This window comes from Sarcophilus harrisii, chromosome 2 (genome assembly GCF_902635505.1).
Source record: "Sarcophilus harrisii chromosome 2, mSarHar1.11, whole genome shotgun sequence".
Lineage (NCBI taxonomy): Eukaryota > Metazoa > Chordata > Mammalia > Dasyuromorphia > Dasyuridae > Sarcophilus > Sarcophilus harrisii.
In genome coordinates, this window is record NC_045427.1 from 413,381,411 (window position 1) to 413,406,692 (window position 25,282).

General features: G+C 39.2%; 1 protein-coding gene across 1 annotated transcript in view; it reads right to left on the bottom strand.

The window, feature by feature from the left end:
• Positions 1-24,145, bottom strand: part of ADRB2 (adrenoceptor beta 2) — a 109,568-nt gene extending 85,423 nt beyond the window's left edge. The window contains exon 1 of the mRNA XM_003756846.4: positions 22,678-24,145. Coding sequence (XP_003756894.2) covers positions 22,678-23,824 — 1,147 coding nt within the window. The 5' untranslated portion in view covers positions 23,825-24,145. The remainder of the gene's footprint in view (positions 1-22,677) is intronic.
• Between the last annotated feature and the right edge of the window lie 1,137 nt (positions 24,146-25,282).

Genomic DNA, 25,282 nt, shown 5'->3' on the forward strand with positions numbered 1-25,282 from the left:
TGCCTTTAACCCTGCTTTCTCTTCCAGACTTAATCATTTTCATGGACTGGTGTTCCTGCCTAGGGAGATGACCAAGTTCTATTATTTCCTGTTTCTCTGTTTCTGAGACAACTCTCTAATTGTCAGGTAGGTATCTCCGCAATACTTAAGTGGTAATGCAGTGTTTCTTTCAGATTCTTGAAGGTCCATTACTCATTCTCAAGCAGAGGCTGGATGATGCCCTTCTCATTACAAACACTGCACAAGAGACCCCTGTGTGGAATTTAAGACTGCAATCTGCAGAGTTCCTCCTAACTCAGAAACACTGCATTCTAACAAAGTTCTCTTCTTAAAACTATTATTGTATGTTCTAAATTGCGTAGATTCCAGTTTGAATTTTCTTTGCTTTATGTTCTAAGAGTCCTTCTATCTGTTCTAAGGTTTCATTAACACTTATAGAGATGCCATAATCATTAGTTCCAAAAAAATCTCTGTGCTAATAAAGGGTCAGCTTGGAGATTATTCTTAGGTCAGTGAGATTTTTACATGTCACAGATGGACATAGACGGACCTGTGACAAGGAAAGACTTCCTCATCCTTCCATAATTCTTTGCAATCTATATAGGAAATGTCTTTATATAAATTAATAGCTCATAAGAGCTCAGTGAAGAAATACTTCATAAAGCAGATAAAGCACTTGCTTTGAAGTCAGAGGAAAGTACAAATTTAGAGTTCAAATCGTAGCTCAGAATGGGCAAGTTATATCCCCTTCTCTGGACTTTATCTTTATCCTCAGTACACCACAGGGAATAGATTGAAAAACTGATGATTTCTAAGTTTTCTCCATGATCTCAGCTCTATCGTTCCTATTTAACAGATTAGGAAACTGAGGCTTTCTGAGATGAAGCAATTTGCCCAAAGTGACATAGCTACCAGATGTTTGAATCAGGCCCTTGGATATGTCTGGGGAGATTTTCTAGCACACAGTGAAAGCCTCGGGGTAAACAACCCTTCACCTGGGCAAACTGACTCTTGTGAAAGGGCCTCCAAACATTTGGGAAATGAGCAAGCCCAAGGTTCCTATTTATAGATGGGGGAAATGAGGCACGAGGAGATGACGTGACTAGTGCCAAGGATTTCAGACTCCAGGCCATTACTGCACACTAATGGGAAAACCAGACTCAATTCAAGAGTGTTGCTGAGGGAGGGGGAGGGCTGAGAGGACCAAAGTCTCTGGCTTATGCCAAAGGGAAGGGGGGGAGGAAAGAGCTGAGGCAGAAACTGTGACAAATGCTGCCATGCCTCATCTCTGACACTCCCATAATCCAGGGAGATCTCAAACTGACTTGAGAGCTGTTGCTACCAAATGGGAATACATCAAACAAAAGAAATAAGCAAAATGTGAGTCACCCAAACAATACCACTATCATCCATGTGGAAAACATGTAAAGCCACGTGAAAGAAAAAGAGAGAGAGAGAAAGGCTCTTTTTACTAAAAAGTACAGGCACTTCGTGGTTAGAACATGGATTATTAAAGCTAGAAAGAATCTTAGAAGAGAATTTGAGATAATTTGAACACAGAATGTCAGTGTTCAAAGGGACCTTAGAATATAGAATATTGAAGCTGGAAAGAACTTTAGAAAAGCTAATAACAACAAATATTATATGCTACTGTGCTATGCACTTTTAAAATTCCTAATGGTTTGGGGTCCATTTATGGATGCAAAGTCTCACTGACCTAAAGATATTTTCCAAGCTGATCCTTTATTAGCTCAGGGACTGCTTTTTTTTTTTTTGAACTAATGATTGTAGTCTCTCTATGGGTAATTTGTTCTCACAACAATCCTGGGAGGGAGGTACTATTATTTCCTCCATTTTACAACTGAGGCAAACAGGTTAAATGATTTTCCCAGAGTTACATAGCTACTAGGTGTCTGGGGCTAAATTTAAGGCTCAGCTCCTTTTGACTCAAGGTCCAACACTCCATTCATTATGCCATCTAGCTGTTCCTTAGAACAAAGACAGAAAGAATTTTGGAATACTGAATGTTAAAGTTAAAAGAGATCTTAGATGATAAAACATCAGAATATTATCTCAGATATGAAAGAGATCTTAGAACATAGAGAATGTCAGCAGAGAAAAATGCTTCAGAATATTAAATGTCAGAGCTGCAAGGGACTTTAAAAGGAAATATATTCCAAACTCTTTGTTTTACAAATGGAAAACTGATATCTTCCAGCAGAGAATTCCATTCTTGTGATCAGGAATAAGATGGTACTACCACATTCAGGAAATGGACTTCATATACCCTTATTCAACATTTGTTGTTCAATATTTAACCTTCTTCGACAGTGATTGTTGACCATTCATTCAAGTGACATTTATTAAAGTTTACTAGGCGTGCAAAACCCCATGTCTAACACTGCATAGAAAACAAAGATAAATAAGAAATGGATCTCATCATCAAGGAGTGCTCAGTCTAGTAGGGCAGATGTGACATGAACATACATAATTATAATGCAAAACAGCAAATTTTAAGTGTATAAGAAAGGTGCCAACAGTGTTTCATTAAAAGTTTTATTTTTTTCTTAAGGGAGAGATGATATTTCTAGGTGGGAAGACCAGGAAAAACTTCCTAGAAGAGCTAACACTTAAGCTGAGTCTTGAGGAATCAGCAGGATTTGATGGGCAGAGTTGGGGAGAGGGCATCCAACATGTAAGGGATTAAAAAGCAAAGATACAAAGGCATGAAAGTTTGAAATCTTTTATGAGACATGTCTAAATGGTTGTCTGTTTTGAATGCAGAATATGTGAGGGGAAATAGGGGAAGCTAAAGCTTAGTTTAAAAATAAGTTAGACCCAGAACAGGGACCAAAATTAGGAGAAAGATCTTAAACATAAAGGTAAAGAGTTGAACTTTAACCAAGTGATAAAAAGTCCTAGAAGGTGATCTGTAGAATGGCAGAGTTGGATGAGATAATATTGTAGTCCCCTGATATTCTATGCATTGTATGCTAAAGTATCACAAATCTGAGTTGGAAGGGACATCAGTGGCCACCTTGTCCCAGCTGTGCCTGGAGAAAAATCCATGTTATAACATACCTAACAAGCAGTCATATGGCTATTTCTTAGAGGTTTGCAATGACTCTCAAGGCAGCCTATTTCATTTTTGAATAGGTTCTCAAACTTCACTTCATGTTGTCCACTTATTTCTCCGGGTTCTGCCCTTTGGGACCAACAGAGCAAGTCTAGGCCATCTCTTGGGTGATAGACTTTTACATATTGGAAGAATTCTATGATGCCTTCTCAGCTCCATCCCAAGGTTTTTTTGTTTTTGTTTTTGTTTTTTTGTTTTTTTTTTTTTTGTATAGGCTAAACATCTCTGCTTCCTTCAGCTAATTAAATATGAAATAAACTTTTAGATTCTTTCATTTTTAACTAAAAGGGCAATAAAAATCCTTAATACTGGAGAATTCTAGATCATGATTGTCACATGAGGATACTTTACAGCACTTTGGTATTGATTTTGACAATCAATGACTCCTTACCTTAGAAGGTCCCTTTTGTCTCTGATATTACATAGTTAGGATTCTCTAATCTTGTCTAGCTTTCAGTGAGGCTTATGAGTCAATGATTTTGAATGCAAGGAAGGGATATGATCAGTGCTATGCTTTATAAAGATTAAGAAGACACATTATTGAATGAATATATGAATGAATGAGTAAAGGGATGAATATCTAAATTTGTGAGATATGTGAATACAGGGAATATCTACTTGCATCCAAGACAGATTTTCCTTCTCTGCTTATTTAAAGTTGCCATGTATTCCCATCATCACCAGTTACATATGTTCAGGAGATACTTCCTGCTATGTCCAAATAGCTAGAGGCACCAGAATACTCACCATCTGTTTTTGCTCTAAAGTAATTCATTTCCAAGGACTCTGAATTAGGGCATCGTGTCTGTGAATGCTGGAACATCAGAATTTTACTGGGAACCGCCCTAGTTCTATGTGGAATTGTCAAGAATGTGTAGTCTACTAAGGGCACTCAGAACAGGTAGAATTCTAAGGTGAAATCATAGGAGATTATAGAATTTAAAGTTGAAAAAGACCCAAGAAACCATAGAGTCACTCTCTCTTCTCACTTTACAGATAAGGGCAAGTGATGTACCCAAAGTCATATAAGTTCTAGCAAAAACAAGATGGAATTCAAGTCATCTTTTATAAATATACTTTAAGATTTGTTAGATGATGTTTTTTTCTATATTTCCAGACAAGTTCTAAGATAAATCTAAATTAAAATCTCAAATTTTAGAAATGTAGAAGGGGCAGAAATCATCAAGGATAGGAAAGAAGAATATATCTTGCTGTCAGAATATATGCATATTGTTACACTTTCCCTTGACACTATACCCTTCACCCTTCATTCTCTCTCTATGATCTGGCTTCTCTTGTTCCTTTTGTTTTTTAGACCAGGATTTCTTAACCTTTTTGGTGCCTTGGACTACTTTGGAAGTCTAATGAAGTTTATAGACACTTTCTCAGCATAATGTTTTTAAATGCAAAAAATAAAATACATAGAGTTAAAAAGAAAACCAAATGTGTTGAAATAAACATATAATTATTTTCCCCATCTGGATCAAAGGTCCCCTGAAATCTATTCCTTGTTTGAGAATACCTACCTTAGACTCAGTTTAAAGAGACTTTTGTCTCAGGATGACTTTGTCATATAGAGAAGGAATGGCAACAATTTAAACATGCATTAAAACATATTCCTTTTCCCTTTTTGAGACATTTGGAATTAAATGACCTGCTTACACATAGCTAGTAAGTGTTAACTGTCTGAGGCCAGGTTTGAACTGAGGTCCTCCTGACTTGAGGGCCAGTTTTCTACCCACTGTACTATCTACTTGCCCCACATTTAAACACATATAGGAAGAAGCAAAAAAAAAAAAAAAAGACTCCAGTGGGAGGAAAGGAAGCATGATTATTATCTTCTATCACACTCTTCTCCAGTCTTTCCCTTTCAGATTTCTCTCTCCTTTCTATCTTCAATCATAGGATAAATAATGTCACAGTTGGGAATATTTTTGAATATAGTGGGAGAATGGAGCATTGAACTTCAGAACTGGAAGGGACTTTAAAATATAGAATGTAGAATATTAGAACAGAAAGAAACATTAAAATCTCAATGCTAAAAATGACTTAAATATAAAAGATACAAAATGAATGCCCAAAATACCTTTACTTGTGGCACATAAGTATTAGGGTTGAGAAGAACATTAGAAAATAGATTATAGACTGTCACAGAAGGAGCTTAAATCATCTACTATAGGACTGGAAACATTAGAAGTCATCTAGTACAAATGTCTTATTTTAAAGATAAGAACTGGGGTGGGGGCCAGACAAGGGAAGTGGTTTAATCAGGGTCACACAGTTAACTACTTAGTGGTACTCCATTATGAAAGCTGATTTCTAATCTGCATTTCTAATCACATCACTTCACTTATGACTCTGATCTTTTTAAAGTTTTAGAATTAAAGAATTCCACCACTCTGTCCTTGGTAATCTAGAACAACATGGTACCAAGAAGTAGTGGGAGTTTTTTTGTCTTCTCAGAATGGTTTCAGAAGTCAAATTCCTTTTACCCTAAGAGATTGGTCCCATCTAGTGTAGTAGAGTGGAAAAGGCAAATCAAAACAAAATAAAACAAAAACAAAAACAAAAAACCCAACCCTGACTTTAGAATCAAAAGGTTTGTATTTGAACACCACTTGCTAATTACCATCTTGGGGAAAGTCACATCTCTTAGATACAGTTTCCTCTCGTGAAGAGGTTGGTCCAAATCTCCAAGGTTCTTTCCAACTTTAAATCTAGTGGCTAAATTCAAAATAGCAAATCAGAGGTGGAAGTTGATGACTCACAGCAGGAAGAAGAGTGATGTTTAGCTACTAAGCAACCCTTGAAGTCAACTCCTAAAGCGTCTAAGACCAGAGAGTCTAGAACTATTGTACACATGCAACGGTTAGTAACAGCTCATTGATTTCAAATGAGTCAGTCACCACTTTGATGTCAGGAAGCTTTTGAAAACCAGAAACTAAGGGGTGTCCCGTTAGGTTGTTCTTCTGTCCAAGTCCTGAGTCAGTTGAACTGAAGTTAATGAACCTATGGAACATGAAAGTTGGAAGGAACCTTAGAACTTGGAACATAGAATGAGAAAAGTAGAAAGGATATTAAAGCATACACAGAATGTTAGAGGGAGAAGAAACCTTAAAATTGCTTTAGTCCAATTCCTCATTTTACAGAGAGAAAAGATGAAATCCAAAGAGAGGAAGAGATTTGCTCAAAGTCACATAGTAATGTGGCACAGCCATGACTAATGTTCTTGTGTCTGTGTGTATGTATGTGTGTGTGTGGATGTGTGTGAAAGAGAGAGCCAGACACACCCAAAAGAGAGACAGAGACAGACAGAGACAGAGAGACAGACACACCCAAAAGAGAGACAGAGAGACAGAGATAAAGAAAAAAAGACAGAGACAGAAAGACACACAGAGAGAGACAGAGAAAGAGACAGACAGAGACTCAGACAAAGAGACAGAGACATACATAAAGAAAAAGAGAGACAGAGAAAGACAGAAACTCACAGGGGGAAGAGAAAGAGAGAAAGTGAAAGAGAGAGAGAGAGAGAGAGAGAGAGAGAGAGAGAGAGAGAGAGATGGGGGGAGTTACAGAGACAGAGAGAAAGTGTGTGGTATGAAGGAGGTAGTAAAAATATTTCTCCATTTTTGCATTTTTGCCAAGAATACAACAATTAAATTATAATTTTTAAAAGAACCATATTTTAAGACATGTCAATTGAAGAAAATTGCCTTAAAATAACAGATTCTCAACTAACTGACCTTTTCCCAACTGCCCATACATTCTGTTTATTTGTTTCAAAAGTCTTTCAGAAGTTGGATCCTTTTTATCCTAAGAGACTGGTCCCCAGCATGGTGGAATAAAGTTGGGGGTGGGGAGAGGAGGGAGAAACAGCCATTGAATCTGGAATCAAAAGGTCTGTATTTGAAACACCACTTACTATCTACCATCTGGGGAAAGTCACTTTTCTGGGATATAGTTTTTTCCACTGCAAAATGAAAAGCTGAGAGCTGATCTCCAGGGTTCATTCTAGCTTTAAATCTATGACTAAGTCCAAGAAAACAAATCAGAAGTGGAGGATAGTGACATAGCAGGAAGGAGAGTGATGTTTAGTTACTAAGCAACCTTCTGGAGTCAACTCCCAAAGCATCTAGGAGTGTCTCTGAAAGAAAATTAATACCTTAAAATTTGAAAGAATTAATACCTTAAGGCCTCAATCAGAGACCATCCTTTCAGAGTTCGCTATTCTGCTAGAGTCTGCCATGACTCTCACCTACTGGTACTATTTTCAGAATCACTAAACCACAGACTCTCAGAAATAAAAGAGAAGACATATCCTCCAACTTGTTCCACAAGAGAAATGCCTTTTCTAACACCCATGTCGAATGGTTATCTACCTTCTATTTTAAAGATATGCAGGGGTAGGAAGCTTGCTCTTTCTCAATATACATCATTTTAATTTGGGACAAAAATAATCTGATTATTAATATATTTTGGTCATGTGCTCTTCCTCTCCATGAAGACTTCTCTTTTTTAAATTAAATACCTCTAATTCCTTCCATTTATCCTCATATTTTGTGTTTTCTTCTTTAGACTACTGCTTTTTTTTTTCATCTTTCTTTCTCTGGGACAACAGAGCATATAGTATAAAGAGTCCTTGCTCTGTTACTACATATGTTCTCTTGAGGAAAATCATGTAATCCCAAACTATGTTTTAATAGAAATAAGGATGCCTGAATCTGCTCTGATATCAGAACATATTACATATTTGATTTTTATCAGCAGTATTACTGTCCTACAGACAGAGACATGGGTCCTGATTATCTGTCTTGAATGTTTAAAATCTAGAATTTTACCTGCCTGTTGTTAATGATGATATATCTGCATTCACACAGCCTACCACTGCACACAAAAAGTAGCCACATGTTGATATGTACACTCATAAAAAATAATAAAAGCATGGAATATCAGAGAATGCAGAATGCAGCCCATACATTCATCTTATACAGTTCAGGAAGATTGCCCTCATCAGAAGAAATGCCAAGTCACAGGTGCCTGCTTGGGGAGCAGCTGCCAGTTCTACCCTTCTCCACTTTGTTTTCAATGCCTTCCACACACAGCCTCAGGCTGATTTTGCATGGCCTGGCAGAGCTGCAAGAAAGACAGAAACTAGGAAGAGAAGCAGGGAGGAGTGAAGGGACTTCCCCAGAATCTCTAGGACTCAGTGGAAGATGTTGAGTAGGATAGATGTATGCCCCCTGATCTTGTCCCTAGGTGTCATTTAGCACATTACTGTCAGTTATATGAACATAGAACTTCAACCCCACCCCCCAAATGTTAATGATCACTTAGTTCAATTACATTTCACAAACTAAGGACCACAGAAAGAAAATCCTAGATTCATATCCCTTTGGGGATAGAAAAGGCCTTAAGTCCAACCTTGCCATTTAATATGTGGGAAAATTGAGGCCTGGAAAGGGAAATCATAGCACTGAACTCTATAGCTTGAAGAGATGTTAGAAATTACCTTATCTAAATGCCTTAGCCAAGGTCACCCTAGGAGTCAGTGGCAGAGCCAGGACTACCCCATGTTCCATACGCCCATCTGTTTATATATACACCCTCCCAGAGCAGATGGGCACACACCCAGAATGGGGGTTGGTAAAAGTAAAAACCCACTCTGTAGATGCTACAGTTTGGCCAGAACTTAGCTTTGGAACCTTGTTGTTGCAGAAAGAATATATAATGGGTCCAGCCCAGCCCCTCCCCAAACCAAACTTGCTCTGGGCCAGGAATAAATGGTATCCCCAGTGTTCCCAAGGAAGCATTCCCCTCTTCTCTCAGTCCCCAGTCTCCAGTGACAAGGCGGAGTTGCTTCCAGACCATGATCATTGGCTGTTTCCAGGCTGGGCAACAGGAAGAAGGTCAGGTCGGGTTGCATAAAGATTGCCTTGTATGTGCTCAGCTCCTGGTATTGCAGTCCTAAGTGGAGCCTGTGTACCGTTCCAATCTGGGATTAATCCTTTAATAGAGTCAGTCATCCAGATAAGTAAACACAAGCCAAGATGGTAAACGAGGGGAAGTGTGTATGTCCTGATGGGCAATGGATCTGCAATTATATCAGTACAGCTCATAAAACAGGCAGCACATGAAGTCCAACACTGGCTGGAGAAGAATAGCAGGACTAGCAGGAAAATGCTCCCAGGACATCACTGGTAATCGGGAGACCTGACTCTGCTACCGACTCCCCCAGTGACCTTCAGGAAGTCTGTTTCACCTTTGGACCCTCAGCTTCCTCCTCCTTAAAAGAAAGATCACGTCACACTAAGTTGGGATAGAATATCCCTAACATTATACATTCTAAAGTCTCTTCTTTAGAGGCAGCTAGGTGGTGAAGTGGATAGAACATTGGACTTGAAGTCTGAATTCAAAGATCTGAATTCAAATCCAGACTCATATACTGTATTTACCTTGGACTAGTCATCTAAATATAAATTGGTGATAATAATAATAGTGTCTATCTCCTAGGATTGTTGGGAAGATAAAATGAGATAATTTTTGTAAATCATTTTGCAAAAATTAAAGTGTTTCTGGGATAATGCACATGGTAATAGTAATAATATATGATGAAAAACTGCATGACTTAGATATTCTCAGCAATACCACGACCCAAAACAATTCTGAAGGACTAATGATGAAAAATGCTATCCACTTCCAGAGAAAGAACTGATGATGGTGTATCAGTGCATACTAGAGCATGCTTTTTAAAATTTTTCTTCATTTTCTTATCTAGTTTGGTCTGTATTTTCTTTAACAATGTTTAATATAGAAATGTTTTGCAAGATTACACTTGCATAATCTATAACAACTTCTCAAGGAGAGGGCAGGGGAGGGAAGGAAGGAGAGAATTTGAAATTTAAAATAAAAAAATCAAATGTTAAAATTTTGTTTATATGTAATTGAGAAATAAAAATAAAACAAAATTAATTTTTATTGTTATAATGACAATGATGATTGTGATGTTATATCACTGGGTTTGAAGATCCCAAACATTCTCTGTCCTAAAGTCTCTTCTAGTTCTAGTGGTTTGTGTTTTTTAGTTTCAGATCCTTCCTAGATCTTACATTATATGATTCTCTAATGATTTGTGTTCTGCACAAACTTAGAAAAGTTGTTTAAGCATAACTATAATTCTCTCCATCATAAAGAGAACTTAATTTCATTTTAATTTAGTAAATATAGAACAGGAAACTAGGAGCAATTAGGGAAAACACATGGGAATGAAGAAAATCCAATGGTTAGAGTAACTGTAGTGCCTGGATTTTTCAAATGGATTCACCTTGCATTATTATGTATTATGTTCAGGGAGAGCTCTTCAAGGATTTAACAGCCTAGTAGCTGATTACAGCTGGAGAGTCCCTTATAACAGCCTATGACCTCCCAGAAAGGGCAAACAATTATGATTATATGAGAAGGAGCACCATCAGGCACATAACTGACAACTATTGTGTAACCTAGTATAAATCCTTTTCTCTTAATTTGTAAATTTGTAAAATTTACTTTTTTTGTAAAATAAGAATAAAAAAATAAATTGACATTTCTATATGTATATATACATATGTGTGTATGTATATGTCTATGCACGTTTGTGTGTATGTGTGTGTGTGTGTGTGTGTGTGTATACAGTGATTTGCCCAAGGTCAAAAGGTTAGTAAATATCTGAGTCTGAATTTGAATTCAGGTCTTTCTGATTCTACATCTAGCACTCTCATGACAAGATTCCTCTTTAATTTTACTAGTATTATTAACATTATGAGTATGAGTCAGAAGGTAAATCAGTAAGGATTTATTAAATATCTACAAGGTCTAAAACACTGTATGAAGTATTAGGTATATAAAAAGAAGCAAAAGACAATTGGGTATACAAAAAGAGGCAAAGATAATGCCTGCCCTTAAAGAGCTTGCCATCTAATGGAGGAAAAACAAGCAATCAAATGTGTACAAATAAGCCCATGGATGGGACAAATAGGAAATAATTAAGGGAGGGGAAGTACTAGTATTAAGAAAAGGCTTTCTGCAGAAGATGAAATTTTAGTTGAGATTTAAAGGAAGCCAAGAATGCCAGGAGATAAAGGATGAGGAGGCAGAGAATTCTAGGTAAAAGGAACAAGCTAGAGAACATGCCAGGACCAGGAGATGGAATGTCTTGTTTGAAGAGCAGCCAGGTGGCCAGAGTCACTGGACTGATTAGTACTTGTGGGGATAAGGTGTAAATAAGGTGTAAAAAGCCTGAAAGAGAGATAGGAAGTGGTACTACATTACAATGTGCTTTGAACACAAAACAGAGGACTTTGTATTTGATTCTGGAGATGATAGGGAGCCACTGAAGTTTTCTGAGTATGAGAAGAATGACATAGTGGAACCCATGCTTTAAGGAAATCACTTTGAAGGCTGAAAAGAAGGTAAATTGGAATGAAGAGAGATTTGAGGCAGGCAGACCTCTCCTATCAGCTGTAGCAATAGTTCAACTGTAAAGTGATAAGGACCTTTATGAAGATAGTAGCAGTATCAGAGAAGAGAAAGAAGCATGTTACAGATATGTTGCAAAAGTGAAGTTGACAAGCTTTGACAACAGACTAGAATGAGGTTTTTTTTTTGGGGGGGTACAGGTTAATGGGAAGAATGAGGGATAGGACTTGAGTATGGAACCGAGGTTGTCAGTCTAGGAGACTGAGAGAATACTAGTGCCTTTGCAATAATAAAAATTTTGGGGGTAGGGGAAGGTGGTGGAACTTTAATGAGTTTTATTTTGGACATGATCAGAATGTTTATTGGGCATCCAGTTCAAGATGTCTGAAAGACAGTTGTAGATGCAAGGTTAAATGTCAGCAGAGAAGTTAAGGCAGATTTAATAAATGTGAGAATCACCGGCATAGAGATGACAATTAAATTGAGAGTTAATGAGATCACCAAGTGAAGTACTACAAAGTATTATAAAGCAAGAAGAGGGTACAGGATAGAACCCTGTGAGACACCTATTGGTCAAAGGCATGATCTAAATGATGATCCAACAAAGAATATTGAGAAGTAGTCAGAAAGTAGAAGAATCAGAAGAGAGTGGTATCCCCAAAACCTAAGAAAAAAGAATATCATGAAGAGATTAATCAATTGTGTCAAAGATGTCAGAGGAGCAGAAGAGAATGAGAATTTTTAAAAAGCCATTTCAAAAGAGCTATTGGATTTGGAAAGTAAGAGATCATTAAAAGTAGTGTCAGAGAAATGATTAGATCAGAAGCTGGATTGTAAGGAGTTAAGAAGAAAGTGAGAGGAGAGAAAGTGGAGGCTCCTATGGTAGATAGCCTTCTCAAGGAATTTAGCCACAAAAGACAGAAGAGATACAGGATGATGCTTTTTAGATGTGCAAAGATCAAGTAAGTGTTTTTTGAAGATAGGGGTGATATGGACTTGTTTATATTTAGTAGAAAAGAAGAAAGACATTGAAAGACAAGAAGAAATTGAAAATGAGAAAATGGGGATGGTAGAGGGGAAAAATCTGTTGGAATAGATGAGATAAAATGGAGTCACTTGAACAAGGATGAGTGGTGAGCCTTAGTAAAGATTAAGGCCATTTCATCATGTAAGACACAAGTGAAAGCATCTAAGTATTATGAGATAGCAAGAAGGGGAAAGAAGGACTCACCGCAAAAGACCTTTAATATTTTCTGTAAAATATGAGGCAAAGAGGCAAAGTTCTCAGCTGGGGGAAGTGGGGAGAGGAACCATGGGAGGTTTGAGAAGGGTAGAAAAGAGGTTAAAGAAAAGCCAGCTAGAAGTGATTTAATTCACTATAGTCAATCTTATTAACAACACTTGTACTATTACCCCTCCTAGGGTGATTAGAAGGAAAATGTTTTATAGACTTTAAAGTATTATAGAAATGGAAGTTGTTATTATTACTGAATAGAGTGATGGAAATGATCACAGGAAGTACAATGATTGGGGGGACGGGAAATAAAGTCTTAATAGTCTTTGCAGAGAAGACTCATTATTTTCTCTCTGGGAGGTCATAAGTCACTTGGAAAAGGCATGGGAAGGACAGCTGATGAACAGGACTAATAGTTTGGAAAACTGCTTAACCTTTTTGCTCTATTTCTGGGTTTCCATCTCTTCCCCACCCTACAGCCCAGAGCTGTTAAGAGACTGATTTCCTGGGTAGTTCCCCAGTTGGGAATACAGTGAAAAGCCTTCAATACAGATCACTGGGGTGAAGGCTAGTATGAATTGGAGAAATATCTGACTTTAAGAATAACTTTTTAAAAAAAGAAATACAGTTTTATTTTCTTGTACTTTCAAGCACACAGTGTCACTAAATCTCAGAATTGAAATGGACCGCAGAAGTCATCTCTTTCAACCTCTCACCCTATTTGGGAATCTCTTCTTTAATATCCCTGACAGAATCAGGTTCTGCTTGAATACCTCCAAGGATAGGAAGTCACTACTTCCCAAAATACTCCCTTCTAAAAGAACTTATGGAACCTTAGAGTTAGGAGAACAGAGAATACCTAACCTAATCTAGAACTGAACTGAAATCCCACCTAAGAAATTCCCAACAAATGACTTGCTAAGCTTTACTTAAAGGCCTTCAGTATTTAAGGATTCACTACATGACAAAGCAGCCAATTCTACTTGGGCATCTCTCTGGAAGTGTTTATGCCAAAACTGGCTTCATTACAACATCTATCCATAGGTCCTGGTTCTATCCTTTGGGAATGAGCAGAAATGAGTCCAATCCCTTTACAACATGATAGTCCTTCAAATAGACTTCAAATAGAAAATAAAAATCGAGTTTCCCAGAGCTTTTTTCTTTTTGGCTAAATATCCACTGTTTGTTCAGGTGATCTTCATGTGATATGGTTTCCAGTCCCTTCACTATCCTGATCATTTTCCTCTGGATATGTTCAAGCTTGTCCATGTCACTAATTAACCAAAACCTGAATAGAATCTCCTTATATATAGTTTAGTCAGGGTAAAGAACAATTAAATGACTGCCTTCCTCATCTAGACATTAATTCCTATTAACACAGTTTAAATGAAGTTAGGGTTTTGTTTGTTTGTTGCTACCATGTGAGCTTAGAGAGTTAAGGTCATTAAAACCTATATCGAGTGAGAGAATTGCCTCATTTGGGATTATTTCCCATACCATTGAAATCACAGGGCCAGATCCCATCTCTATATTTATCTTTGGGAATTTTCAGGCTACTACAATTTGTGATCTAACCAAACTTTCTGTCCCTGAGTTTGTGCAGTTTCTTCCTCCCCCCCCCCCCCAGGTAAAGATGTTTAACATTTATCCATAATAAATATCATCCCAAAGATGTTAGGTAGCACAATGGCTTAGAGTCAGGGACACTCAGCTTTGTGAGTTCAAATCCAGCCTCAGACACTTACTCTGTGACCCTGATCAACTCACTTAACCCTGTTTGCCTTGGTTTCCTCATCTGTAAAATGAGCTTGGAGAAGAAAATGACAAATCATTGCAGCATCTCTGCCCAAAAAAAAAAAAAAAAAAACCCAAATGGGATCACAAAGTCAGACCCAACTGAAAAATGTCATCTCATTAAATGTGGGTAATTAGTAATATATTAAGTATATATACAATAATTAATTATATATATATATAAATAGTAATATATTAAGCATATATGCAATAAGTAATATAGTAAGATTTTTAAAATCTGTTTTTTCAACTCTGTTATTGAATGAATGACTGATGGATCCATTCATTATTAATCCACTAAATCACAGAATATTAGTGCTAGAAGGAACCTAAAGATTGTTCAGGAAAATCCCTTCATTTTACAAAGTACATGAGACCTTTAAAAAAAAAAAACCCTGACATCTAGAGAGGGAAAGGAAGATACCCCAATGCAGACCTTCTGATTAATGGTCAAATATTTTCTCCACCACCCCAGCCAGGCCACTTCTTCTTAATTATATATAGATGGCATTTTAAAAGTTTTTAAATATACTTGAGAAGTTTATTCTTTTCAGTATTTTAAGTGTTCCCCATGCAATCTTGCCTTCTCTGAAGAGTTGAGAACCACCCCTGTGCATACTCACACAGGAGGACTGGAACTTGGTAAATACTGGTTGGATGAATGAATAAAAATACAATACACCAAAATGAACACTGGATGTAAAGACAGAGGTCCTGAGTTTGAGTTCTTTCTAAGCAACTTACAATCTGTCTAGATAGAGTGGCAAATCATTTTAATTATCTGGGCTCTTGTTCTTCCTACTCTGTGAACTGAGGGGGTTGCATAGATAATCTCTAAAAGTATTTTTTCCAACTCTGACATTTTGTGAATCTGTGAAGAAACAACCTGAGTTTCTTAATTTCAAATGGAGTTAATTATATTAATGTTCCCTACTGCATGGGCTTACTATGAGGATTATATAAGGTAATGGACAAAAAAAAATTGTTGCTTGGTTTTTACTATTATTAGTGCCAGAATAACTTTCCCCTATTATATCAAACCCTGCCTGCTGCCAGAAAAGCAGTTCTATTGTACTGAGAAAGTGAACAAAACACAAAATCTCCTTCAGAAGCCAACTGTGGCCTTCCAGGTTTCTAACAAGTTCCAGGCCTCAGGACAACTCTAGCCACAGACTTGCCTTGCAATCAAGCCACCATGGGCACCATCCCAAACTCACCAAAAACCAGTTTGCCTGGGTGCAATCTGGGCAGTGCCAAATATGTTGCTGCAGTTTTACCCAGCCACACTCAGTTTTGAAAGTTTCACATCCTCTTTTTGCTCTGACCCAACCCTCAGATTGAAACCCAGAGCCAAAACAAGGGCCCAAAGAAAAGGGCTGGGCATTCCGATGAGCAGGTTGCTGTTCTGTTATACACGCTGATAACACAGTGATGATGATGGAAGCCTTTTTCCATCAATTCAGACTACAGTTAGTTCTGTCTAGTTTGAAATGAAATGGGATTTGCAGTATGCATGTATGCATGGAATCTATCCTCAACTCACAGACTGTTAAAATATGATATTCAGAAAATTATAGCAGAAAGGGGCCTTAGACTATAGAATGTTAGAACACAGAATTTGAAATATATCAGCTCTGGGATACAAAATGTTAGAACACAGGACGTATACTCTTAGAACATAAAAACATAGAGCAGGAAGTGACTTTGGAACATAGGATGTTAAATCAGCCATAGGCCCTCAAGATCATGTAAGTCTCACCACTGAATTCTACAAAGAACAAAAGTTAGGCTCAAAAAGGAAAAATTCCATAGTCAGTCATACTCAGGGTCAGAGCTGAAACAGGCCTCTGGCATCTCAGATCTAAGACTTTTTCCTGTATCCCACAGTCAGTCACAGTCTTTTATTGCCATTATCTGGGTATTTGGTTTCTTTTCCCAAGTAGATTATAAACTCCTTGAGGGAAGCAATCAAGTATTATAGTTTCCTTGTATCTCCAGAGTACTCAAACCAGTCACAGTCAGATATTCAATTAATACTTGGTTTGACTCCTCCTACAGGCTCCAGCACAGCCTGCTCCCAGTCGAGGCATTCTGTAGCCTGTTTCCTTCCCATCCTCCCTTTCCCTGGATTCCTTCCCTCAGTAACCGGCTCCTCCCTCCACCCCCACAAGACACACCTGTCAGCTGGCATCTCAATATTAGTTTCTCATTTGACAGTTCCTGGGCCCTTCTAGCCTAGGCAAAGGAAGTTTTGTTCTGGTGAATATACCACAAATGTTATGTAACCCCTTGACAACAAACAAATATGCATGACAGAGGGACGTAAATAGAATCATAGGAGAAAAAAAATCAGATCTGCCACTGTTCCTTGCTAGCAAGAGTTGTATTTAAAGTCAGAGAACAAGAGTGTAGGGCTGTTCCTACCTGTGTGACTTTGGAGAGGTCTAGCCTCAGATCCTTCACTATGAAAGGGTTTGGAGGAAGGAAGAGTCACATTAAATGGCTTCTAAGTCTCTTTTTGCTCTACAATTTCATATCTCAGGAAAGGCAGTTACTGGTCAAAGCTCTAGAGGTGAAAAAGTTTCATATAATTAAAATAATTCCAAAACATGAATGATCACACTGAGATATGTGCTGAATTAGGTCATAAGCACGCTGAATTAAGAAATTTTCAAGCATCCTAAAAGGAGAAAATGTCTTAGATGTTTCCTGAGTAAAACAAATAGTTCTTTAGAGTTCAAATCTACTCACCTGCTTACTAACTATATGACCTTGGGAAATTTTGTTTTATTTCTCTAGGCCTCAGTAGCCTTTCTGTTAAAAGTAAGGATATTAGACTATATTAACTGCTCTCTTCGTCCCCCAAAAAATCTATCAACTTCAATTGTTACCTTTAAAGTCAAATTCCAACTCCTTAGTTCAGCATTTAAAACCATTCACAACCCGACTCTTATCTCTTTTTCCTTCTCACGATACATTATTTTCTTTCACCGTCACTAGGGTCCAGTCAAACTGGTCTTGCTGTTCCTCATACACAATACTCTACACCTCCCACCTCTGTACTTTTGTGTTCCCCATGCCTAGAATGCACTATGTCCTCATCTTTGCCTCTTAGAATCCCTAATGCTCTTCCATTTAAGTGTTGCCTTCTACATGAGCCTTTCCAGATCCACCCCTTCCCCAGCCCCCAGTTGTTAGTGCTTTCTGTTTTGTATATGCATACAAACACACACACATATATATGTGTATATATATGTGCCTGTTATATAAATTTATTCATATAAATGCATATATATATATATATACACACATACATAGGCCTACAATTTGGTCACAAAGGGTCAAAGAATATTATATATGTATACATACACATAGATACACACACACACACACACACACATACACACACACATATATCTCAACATGTTTCCATATGTATATAGATCCCCCCAAAACAATGAAAACTTCTCGGGGATAAGAGTTATATGACCACCAATACCCACCATATATGGCAAGTAACAGCTTAACAAATGATCTCTAAGGTTGCTCACTACTCCAAATTCTATGATTCTAGATGGTCTTTTTATGTTACTTCCAGAACTAAGATTCTTTGATTCTCTGTTAGGAGGTTAGTGGAAGATAGAAAAGTTATGAAAGGTCTTTTAGAAAAGGAAAGGGCCACAAGGGGGACAAATAAATGAGATAATAGATATCAAAGTACTAACATATAAAAGAGCTGTACAAGGAAAAAGCCGAGGGTATCCCATTTGGACTATGATTACACAGTGTACTAAAAACATCAAGCATCCAGAGTTTGACTGAGATCACAATGCACACACCCAACCTGGCAACCAACAGGAAACACAGGAAGGCCTGTGTGTTGTCAGAGAACAAGTACAATATTGAAAGTCAAAAGGCTTGGATTCTAGTTCTGACTCTGCCACTTGATAGCTCTGTGTTCTTTGGATCATAGGTTTAGAGGTGACAGAAAAATTGTTTCAGTTCTGTCTGACTTTTCAAATGACCCCATTTGAGATTTTCTTAGCAAGGACACTGGAGCGGTTTGCCATTTCCTTCTGTAGTTCATTTTATAGATGAGGAAACTGAGGCAAACAAAATTAACTGGCTTTCTTAGGGTCACACAACTAGTAAGTGTCCAAGACTGGATTTGAACTCAGGAAAATAAATCTTTTTCATATCAGGCCCAACATTCTATCCACTATCTAGCTGTCCTAGGAAATACCACCTAATCTACACCCTTTATTTTATAAATAAGGTAACTGAACCCCAGGTAGATACCTACAGACACCAAGGTGATCAAATGACAGGGGCAGGATGGAGCAAGTCACTTGCCTTCTCTGGCCTTCGGCCACATCATCTATAAAATGAGGGTGTAAAGCTGATGTCCCTTCTATGGGGATCTATGAGATCATGTTTATGATTATATGGTTTGAGGTCTTTCCAGTCCTATCACTCTTACATTCTCCTTATTCTGAAATCTTGAGTTGTAAATTCCTTGCTCTATTCCCCTATTCTCAAGATACACACACACACACACACACACACACACACACACATTCTATAGTACCATATGGTAGCATGAGAGTACTCTGGGTTTTCAAAGACTCTGCCAGCAGAACATAAATCTGACATACTTGTTATGTTGGAACAACTGAATAGGGACCTCAAGATAGGCTATCACTCTTATCTGAGGACTAATCTGGCTAAATTTAAGGAATCACAACACCAGGTTATGACATTTTTTGGCCATAGAAACTCATGAAAACCATCTCTGAAAATACAGAAGGCTTGCAATCTGCCTGGAGGAAAAGTACTCATGCCCCTGAATGGAACATATTTTATGTGCAATGGCTTCCTTCCAAAATCTTATGTTCTAAGGTCCTTTGCAGTTCTAATATTTCACTGCTCCGTGTTTTACGGTCTCTTCCAGCTCTGATGTTATGTTCTAACACTCTGTGAGCCTAAGAGAATTCCTTGCCATTAGTAAAGTTAAGACTACAAGAGAGCTTTGCTGACAGATGGGGAGAAGGGATCCTCTGTTTGGAAGCCGGAAGCAGCTATTCAGTTAAGGAACAAATGAAAGATTCTGAACTCTGTTCAGAGTAAGTCCTTTCCAGTCATGGGGGCAGAAACCAAACTAGCACCCAGATACCTGATGTAAAAATAGAAGGATGAAGAGGAAAGGGGGTAAAAGAATGTGTTTACTTTTTCAATTGTCATATAAGTGGCTTTTAAGGACATTTGAGTCATTCCATAAAATAGCAGTCTCTGCTCACCAGCCCTCTCACCACTCATAAACCTGTCTGAACCAGCGGCCTCCTTGCAGCTCCAGTACCACCTGGGCACCTTCTATTGTGGCAGCAGCACTTAAAGAAGGATGGAGTAGTGGATAAAGCATCCAAGGTTGGGGGGGTGGGATGAAGTGGAAGAAGAACAGGAAAAGGGAAGATCACCAGACTTCCATTCTAGTGTTGCCTCTGAGCAATGGATTTTTGATCTTTTAGTTTGCTTTTCTTTGCATCCTTTGTCCTTAGCACAGTGGCTGACACATTGCAAGTATTTGACAAATGTTTGTTGACTGACTGTATGACATCTGGGCAAATAATGTTCCTTTTCTGGACAGCAGATTGCTTCTCAGTAAGAAGACACAAATTCTAATTCTAATTTTGCAACTTACTACCTGTGTGATCTTGAGCAGAAAGATGATGAGTGAACAATACCTTTCAAAGATTTGGGTTTGAATCCCATTCAGTTCTACTATTTGCTAACTGTGTGACCCTGGACAAGTCACAACCTCTCTGAGTCTTTGTAAAGTCATCTGTAAAATGAGAAGATTGAACCAGATCCCTTCCTGCTTCAAATTCTATGACCCCATGTGAACTTAAAAAAATTATGTGACCTGGGATCATTTGAGTCCTGTCCAGTTCTAAGTTTCAAATTTCTAATGCTGAAGTAGGGCTAGAAGAAACTCTAGAGATCATCTAACTAAAGCTTGTCCTCATCTCCTTCTTTTCACTATTCTTCCTTCTTTTCCTTTCCAAGGAAATCAAAGAGGAGATTTAGTGACTAGGGATCTGCTTCAGGTCATAAAGCCAGCTAGTTGAAGAGTGGGTGAAAGGAAGGTGAATCTAGAGAACCATTCATCAGACTTCCAAATGAACTCATTCTGCCGGCCTGGCCAATCAACTAGCTCCTGTCCTTTATATTTTGTTGGGAAGGAGAGAGGCTGTCATTTGGAGGAGAAGCAGCACTTTCATAACAGCTAAATCATCTTTCTTTTATAATCATCCAGTCTTGGTAGGTTCAGAGATCTCCAAGGAAAGGCAGAGTGAGAGTATAAATTTGGGGGGCTGCTATGCATAGCATGCAAGGAGATGGCTGTCCATCACCTCATATTCATGAGTCAGTCTTTCTGATGTAAACAGCAGACAGTAAATCTAACAGGAGGCAGTTTGTGGTGCAATAGGAAGAGGGCTACATTTAGAGTATGGAGCGTTCAGTTTGAATCTCAGCTTGAGGGCTTTAGTAGATGTGAGACCCTCAAAGAAGTTATATCCCTGCTCTGGTCTCAGTTTTTTCTTTAACCAAACAGGAATGTGCTGTCGGCCACAGGAAATTATGGTAGGAGATCATCAAATGAGGTAATGTGATTTCACTGTCAGGTGGGTCAATAGGCACTTGAACCCAGCTGGACTTTTCCTCCCTCTTTCCATTGTAACTCTTTCTTTTCATGAATAATTTTGAAACAAATAAGTAATGGGAAATTGACAGTTTCCTATTGATAACAAAAATAATTTTATTATTTAATAATTATTAAATATATTTACATCTCAATAATACATAAATAGGTGTGCTAATGAACAACATACTTAATAAGAGATAAACTAGGAAAATCAGAGGAGCTTCACTTAAATTAGGATTACTTGAGATATACTCATTATTAACATTCATTGCCAACAGACTTAAGCTATGTATAAATGCAATTCCAGGAAGTGTGGTATGAAAAAAAAGGAAGACTAGAGCTAGAGCTCCAGCCACAGCTCTGGGTTCGAGTCCCCTTCGACAATTTATAGCCTTATGACCATAGGCAAAGCCTTTCCTTCATCTCCTGAACCTTGAGCTCCTCAGTACAATAGAGATGATATTTCCCCTGCATGTTTCACAAAGCTGTGGGGAATAGCATTAGGTAAGATTGGCTAACACCACAGAAATGTGAGGTCTTATTTTTGTTACTATTAATTCACCATTAAGTCACTGGACAGCTATTTTAAACAATTACCTGTGGTTTCCAACAAGAATGTTCCGCTGAGGGTTTTGGACAAACAGGTGCAATGATGTCACAGCAAAACAATTTATTTACTGTAAACTTTAGACTTTGCTCGGTCAACAGCAGAAGTTGACCCTTCTGGGTCCCAGCCTCCAATAGCCCATGTGAGCAAATAAGAGGAGGAGACAAATCCACACTGACAGCCAGGTCCAGCTGGAGCATCCACAAGGCCCAGAAGGGAAGACCTGCTTCTCCAGATAGAAGTCCCAAGTAATACCTAACCCTAATACTTGACAAATGAGGTAGATCTATAAAAAAAGCCATTCAAACTAGATTCAGGTCCTCAAAGCCTGAGACCCTTGAAGTAGGAGAAACCTTTCCAAATTCCATTCCAGTCAGAATCCAACTGTTACAGAAATGAGGAATCCTTAGAAAGAGTGGGTGAGTTGTTTGGTGTCTTGATAACTTAAAAAAACAATAAATAGCCAAAGACAGTTCTCCTCCCCCCTGCCCATCTCTCTACAGGTTGTATAGACATTTCTAGCTCACAAGTTAGAGAAGGCTTAGTGATTGGAAGTTTATGATGGGGTTTTTTGTTGCATTGGTTTTTTTTTTTGGGGGGGGGGTTGTGGTGATTATTCTTTTATTAATTGTTTTCCCCGACCTTGCTGGGTTTGCTGAGGGCTTTTACCAACCAGAGAGATAGTCACAAGGGGGTATCATCAAGAGTCTGATCCTGGATCTCTAAGTCGGCGCTAGCATTAGGCACAGTACCTGCACAGTTCAAAAAGTCCTCAGTGCCTGGAAGGTCTTCATACAGCATTTCCATCTCCTTCTCCTGCTCAGTGGGATAGCTCCCATGCTCCCCATTGTGCTCGCTCCTCCCATTGCTGTTGCTGGAATAGCCATTTCCATAGAGCTTCAAGGATGACCTCCTGAAACAAAGGAGCTCCTGAAAGGCATACCTGAAGTCGGGGCTCCTGCAGTAGATGAGCGGGTTGAAGGCTGAGTTGGCATAGCCCACCCAGTTCAGAAAAATATATACGTATTTGGGGACGATGTTGTCCTGTATCACATGGACAATGTTGACGATGAAGAAGGGCAGCCAACAAAGGGTAAAGGTCCCCATGATGATACCCAAGGTCTTAAGAGCTTTATGTTCCTTCAAGCAGAACTTGGAAGATCTTCGGTGACTGGTCCTTCCATTCTGCTCCATCTGGCTGCTGTTCTGGACATGAAAGCGGCCCTCTGACTTATCTATTTTCTGAAGTTGCTTCTTGGCCACCTGGAAGACCCGGGAGTACACAAATACCATGACAACCAGAGGCAGGTAGAAAGACACGATAGAGGAAGCAATGGCATAAGCCTGATTAGTGAAGAAGTCACAGCAGGTCTCTTTTTCATAACACATGAGAGCTTCCTCATGACTGGCACGGTACCAGTGCATCTGAATGGGCAAAAAGGAGGTGAGCGCAGAAACTACCCAGACCACTAGGATGACCACTCTGGCCTTGCCCTTGGTAAGCAGGCTCTGGTATCGAAAGGGTGCTGTGATGGCAAAGTAGCGGTCCACAGCAATAACACAGAGGGTCTCGATGCTGGCTGTGACACACAGAACATCAATGGAAGTCCAGAACTCACACCAAAAGTTCCCAAAGGTCCACATTTCCATGAGAATGTGACTGGCACCAAAGGGCACTACGGCCAGTCCCATAACCAGATCAGCACAAGCCAGCGATGTGATGAAGTAGTTAGTGACAGTCTGCAAACGCTGGAACCTGGCTATGGCTGTGATGACCAGCACGTTGCCAAAGACAATGGCCAGGACTATAGTGGACATGACAATGCCCAAGCCCACCATCCACGCTTCACCCCTCTGAGTGGTGTTGTTTAGAATGCTGTGGCTCGAGTTGGCAAACATGGCCCCCCCAAGCTGTCCCCCTCGGGGGGCGGGGCCGTCCCTAGAGATCCACAAGCCTTGACTGAGGGTGCCTCGCTGCCAATCTCTTCTCGGCAGAGGCTCAGCTCCCTGAGAGTCCCAAACAGCTGCTGGCCGGACACGAGCCCGTCATTCAGCCTCCGCGTAAGGTGCACAGCACTGCCAGCAACGAAGGGAAGGAGGAAAGCAGGGCGCGCCCTGATCTGAAATCACAAACAGCCAAGAGGTGCAGCTACTCGGAGCGAACGCGCAGATTGCAAGTGCTCCGAGCCCGCTATGTGCCCCGGACTTCAGAACTTCGGTTGTTCCCTGTCCCGCCTCCAGATGACGTTAGGTTACTTTCAGCCAATGGTGTGAGGGAGACCCCGCCCCTTTCCCTCTCCCCTAAGCTGCTGGGAGCCCCGGTCCGCCCCCGGAGCCGCACCTTATTCAGGGCGCGCAGAATCTGGAAGCCCTGGGTGCTAGGTTTCCGCGGGAGCCCCAGTGGCATTGCATGGTGGCCATCCCCCTGGGAGTCAGCAAAACCCAAGAGAGACGCCCATGCAATGAGACGTAGGCGACACTGAGAGACCACTAACAGGGGCACGGGCATACCGAGAAAGAAATTGGTGTATACGGACACAATCATCCAGAGAGAGAGAACGAGAGAGACATAGGTACACAGGCACACACGAAGACACAAGAACATCGAGTAATTCTAATTACGTAACCATAATACCTAGATACACATAGACATAAAGACACATGGGTACAAGACACAAAGAGATAGAATTGTAAACATTGGGACAGGCGCATTCGCGCAAAGACAAACGGCGACGGGTGATACACACACAGACGCAGAAATAAACATGCTCACACAAGAATAAGCACACCTTTTTTTTTGGATTAGGTGAAAAATTTAAGTCTGACAGGTTAGTCAGTCAGTTAGTCAACAAATATTATTAAGCACAAGTAGTCCCTGCCCTCAAGGAGGTCACATTCTAATGAGGACAAAGACGCACAAACAATTATGTAAACAAGATATGCACGAAGTTTCTCTCAGGCAGGTAGTCTCAGAGAGGGATTGGGAAACTCTTCTTTCTTGTTTTTTTATACTTAATATTTTTATTTTCCTAGTCACATGAAAAACAATTCTTTTTTAAACTCTGAGTTCCAGATTTTCTCTTTCCCTCCCCACTTCCACACTCCTTTAAGAAGGCACATGTGAAGTTACACAAAACATTCCATAAAAGTCATGCAGTGAAAGAAAACAGATCTCCATACCCCCCCCCCAAAAAAAAATCAAGAAAAATTAAAGGTTTTTGTTTTTGTTTTTGTTTTTTTTAAAGCTTATGCTTTAACCTGTATTCAGATACAAGCAGTTCTTTCTCTAGGTATGGATAGAATTTTTCATCTTTTCAGTCTTTCAGATTAGTTGTGGATCATTATATTTTTGAGGAT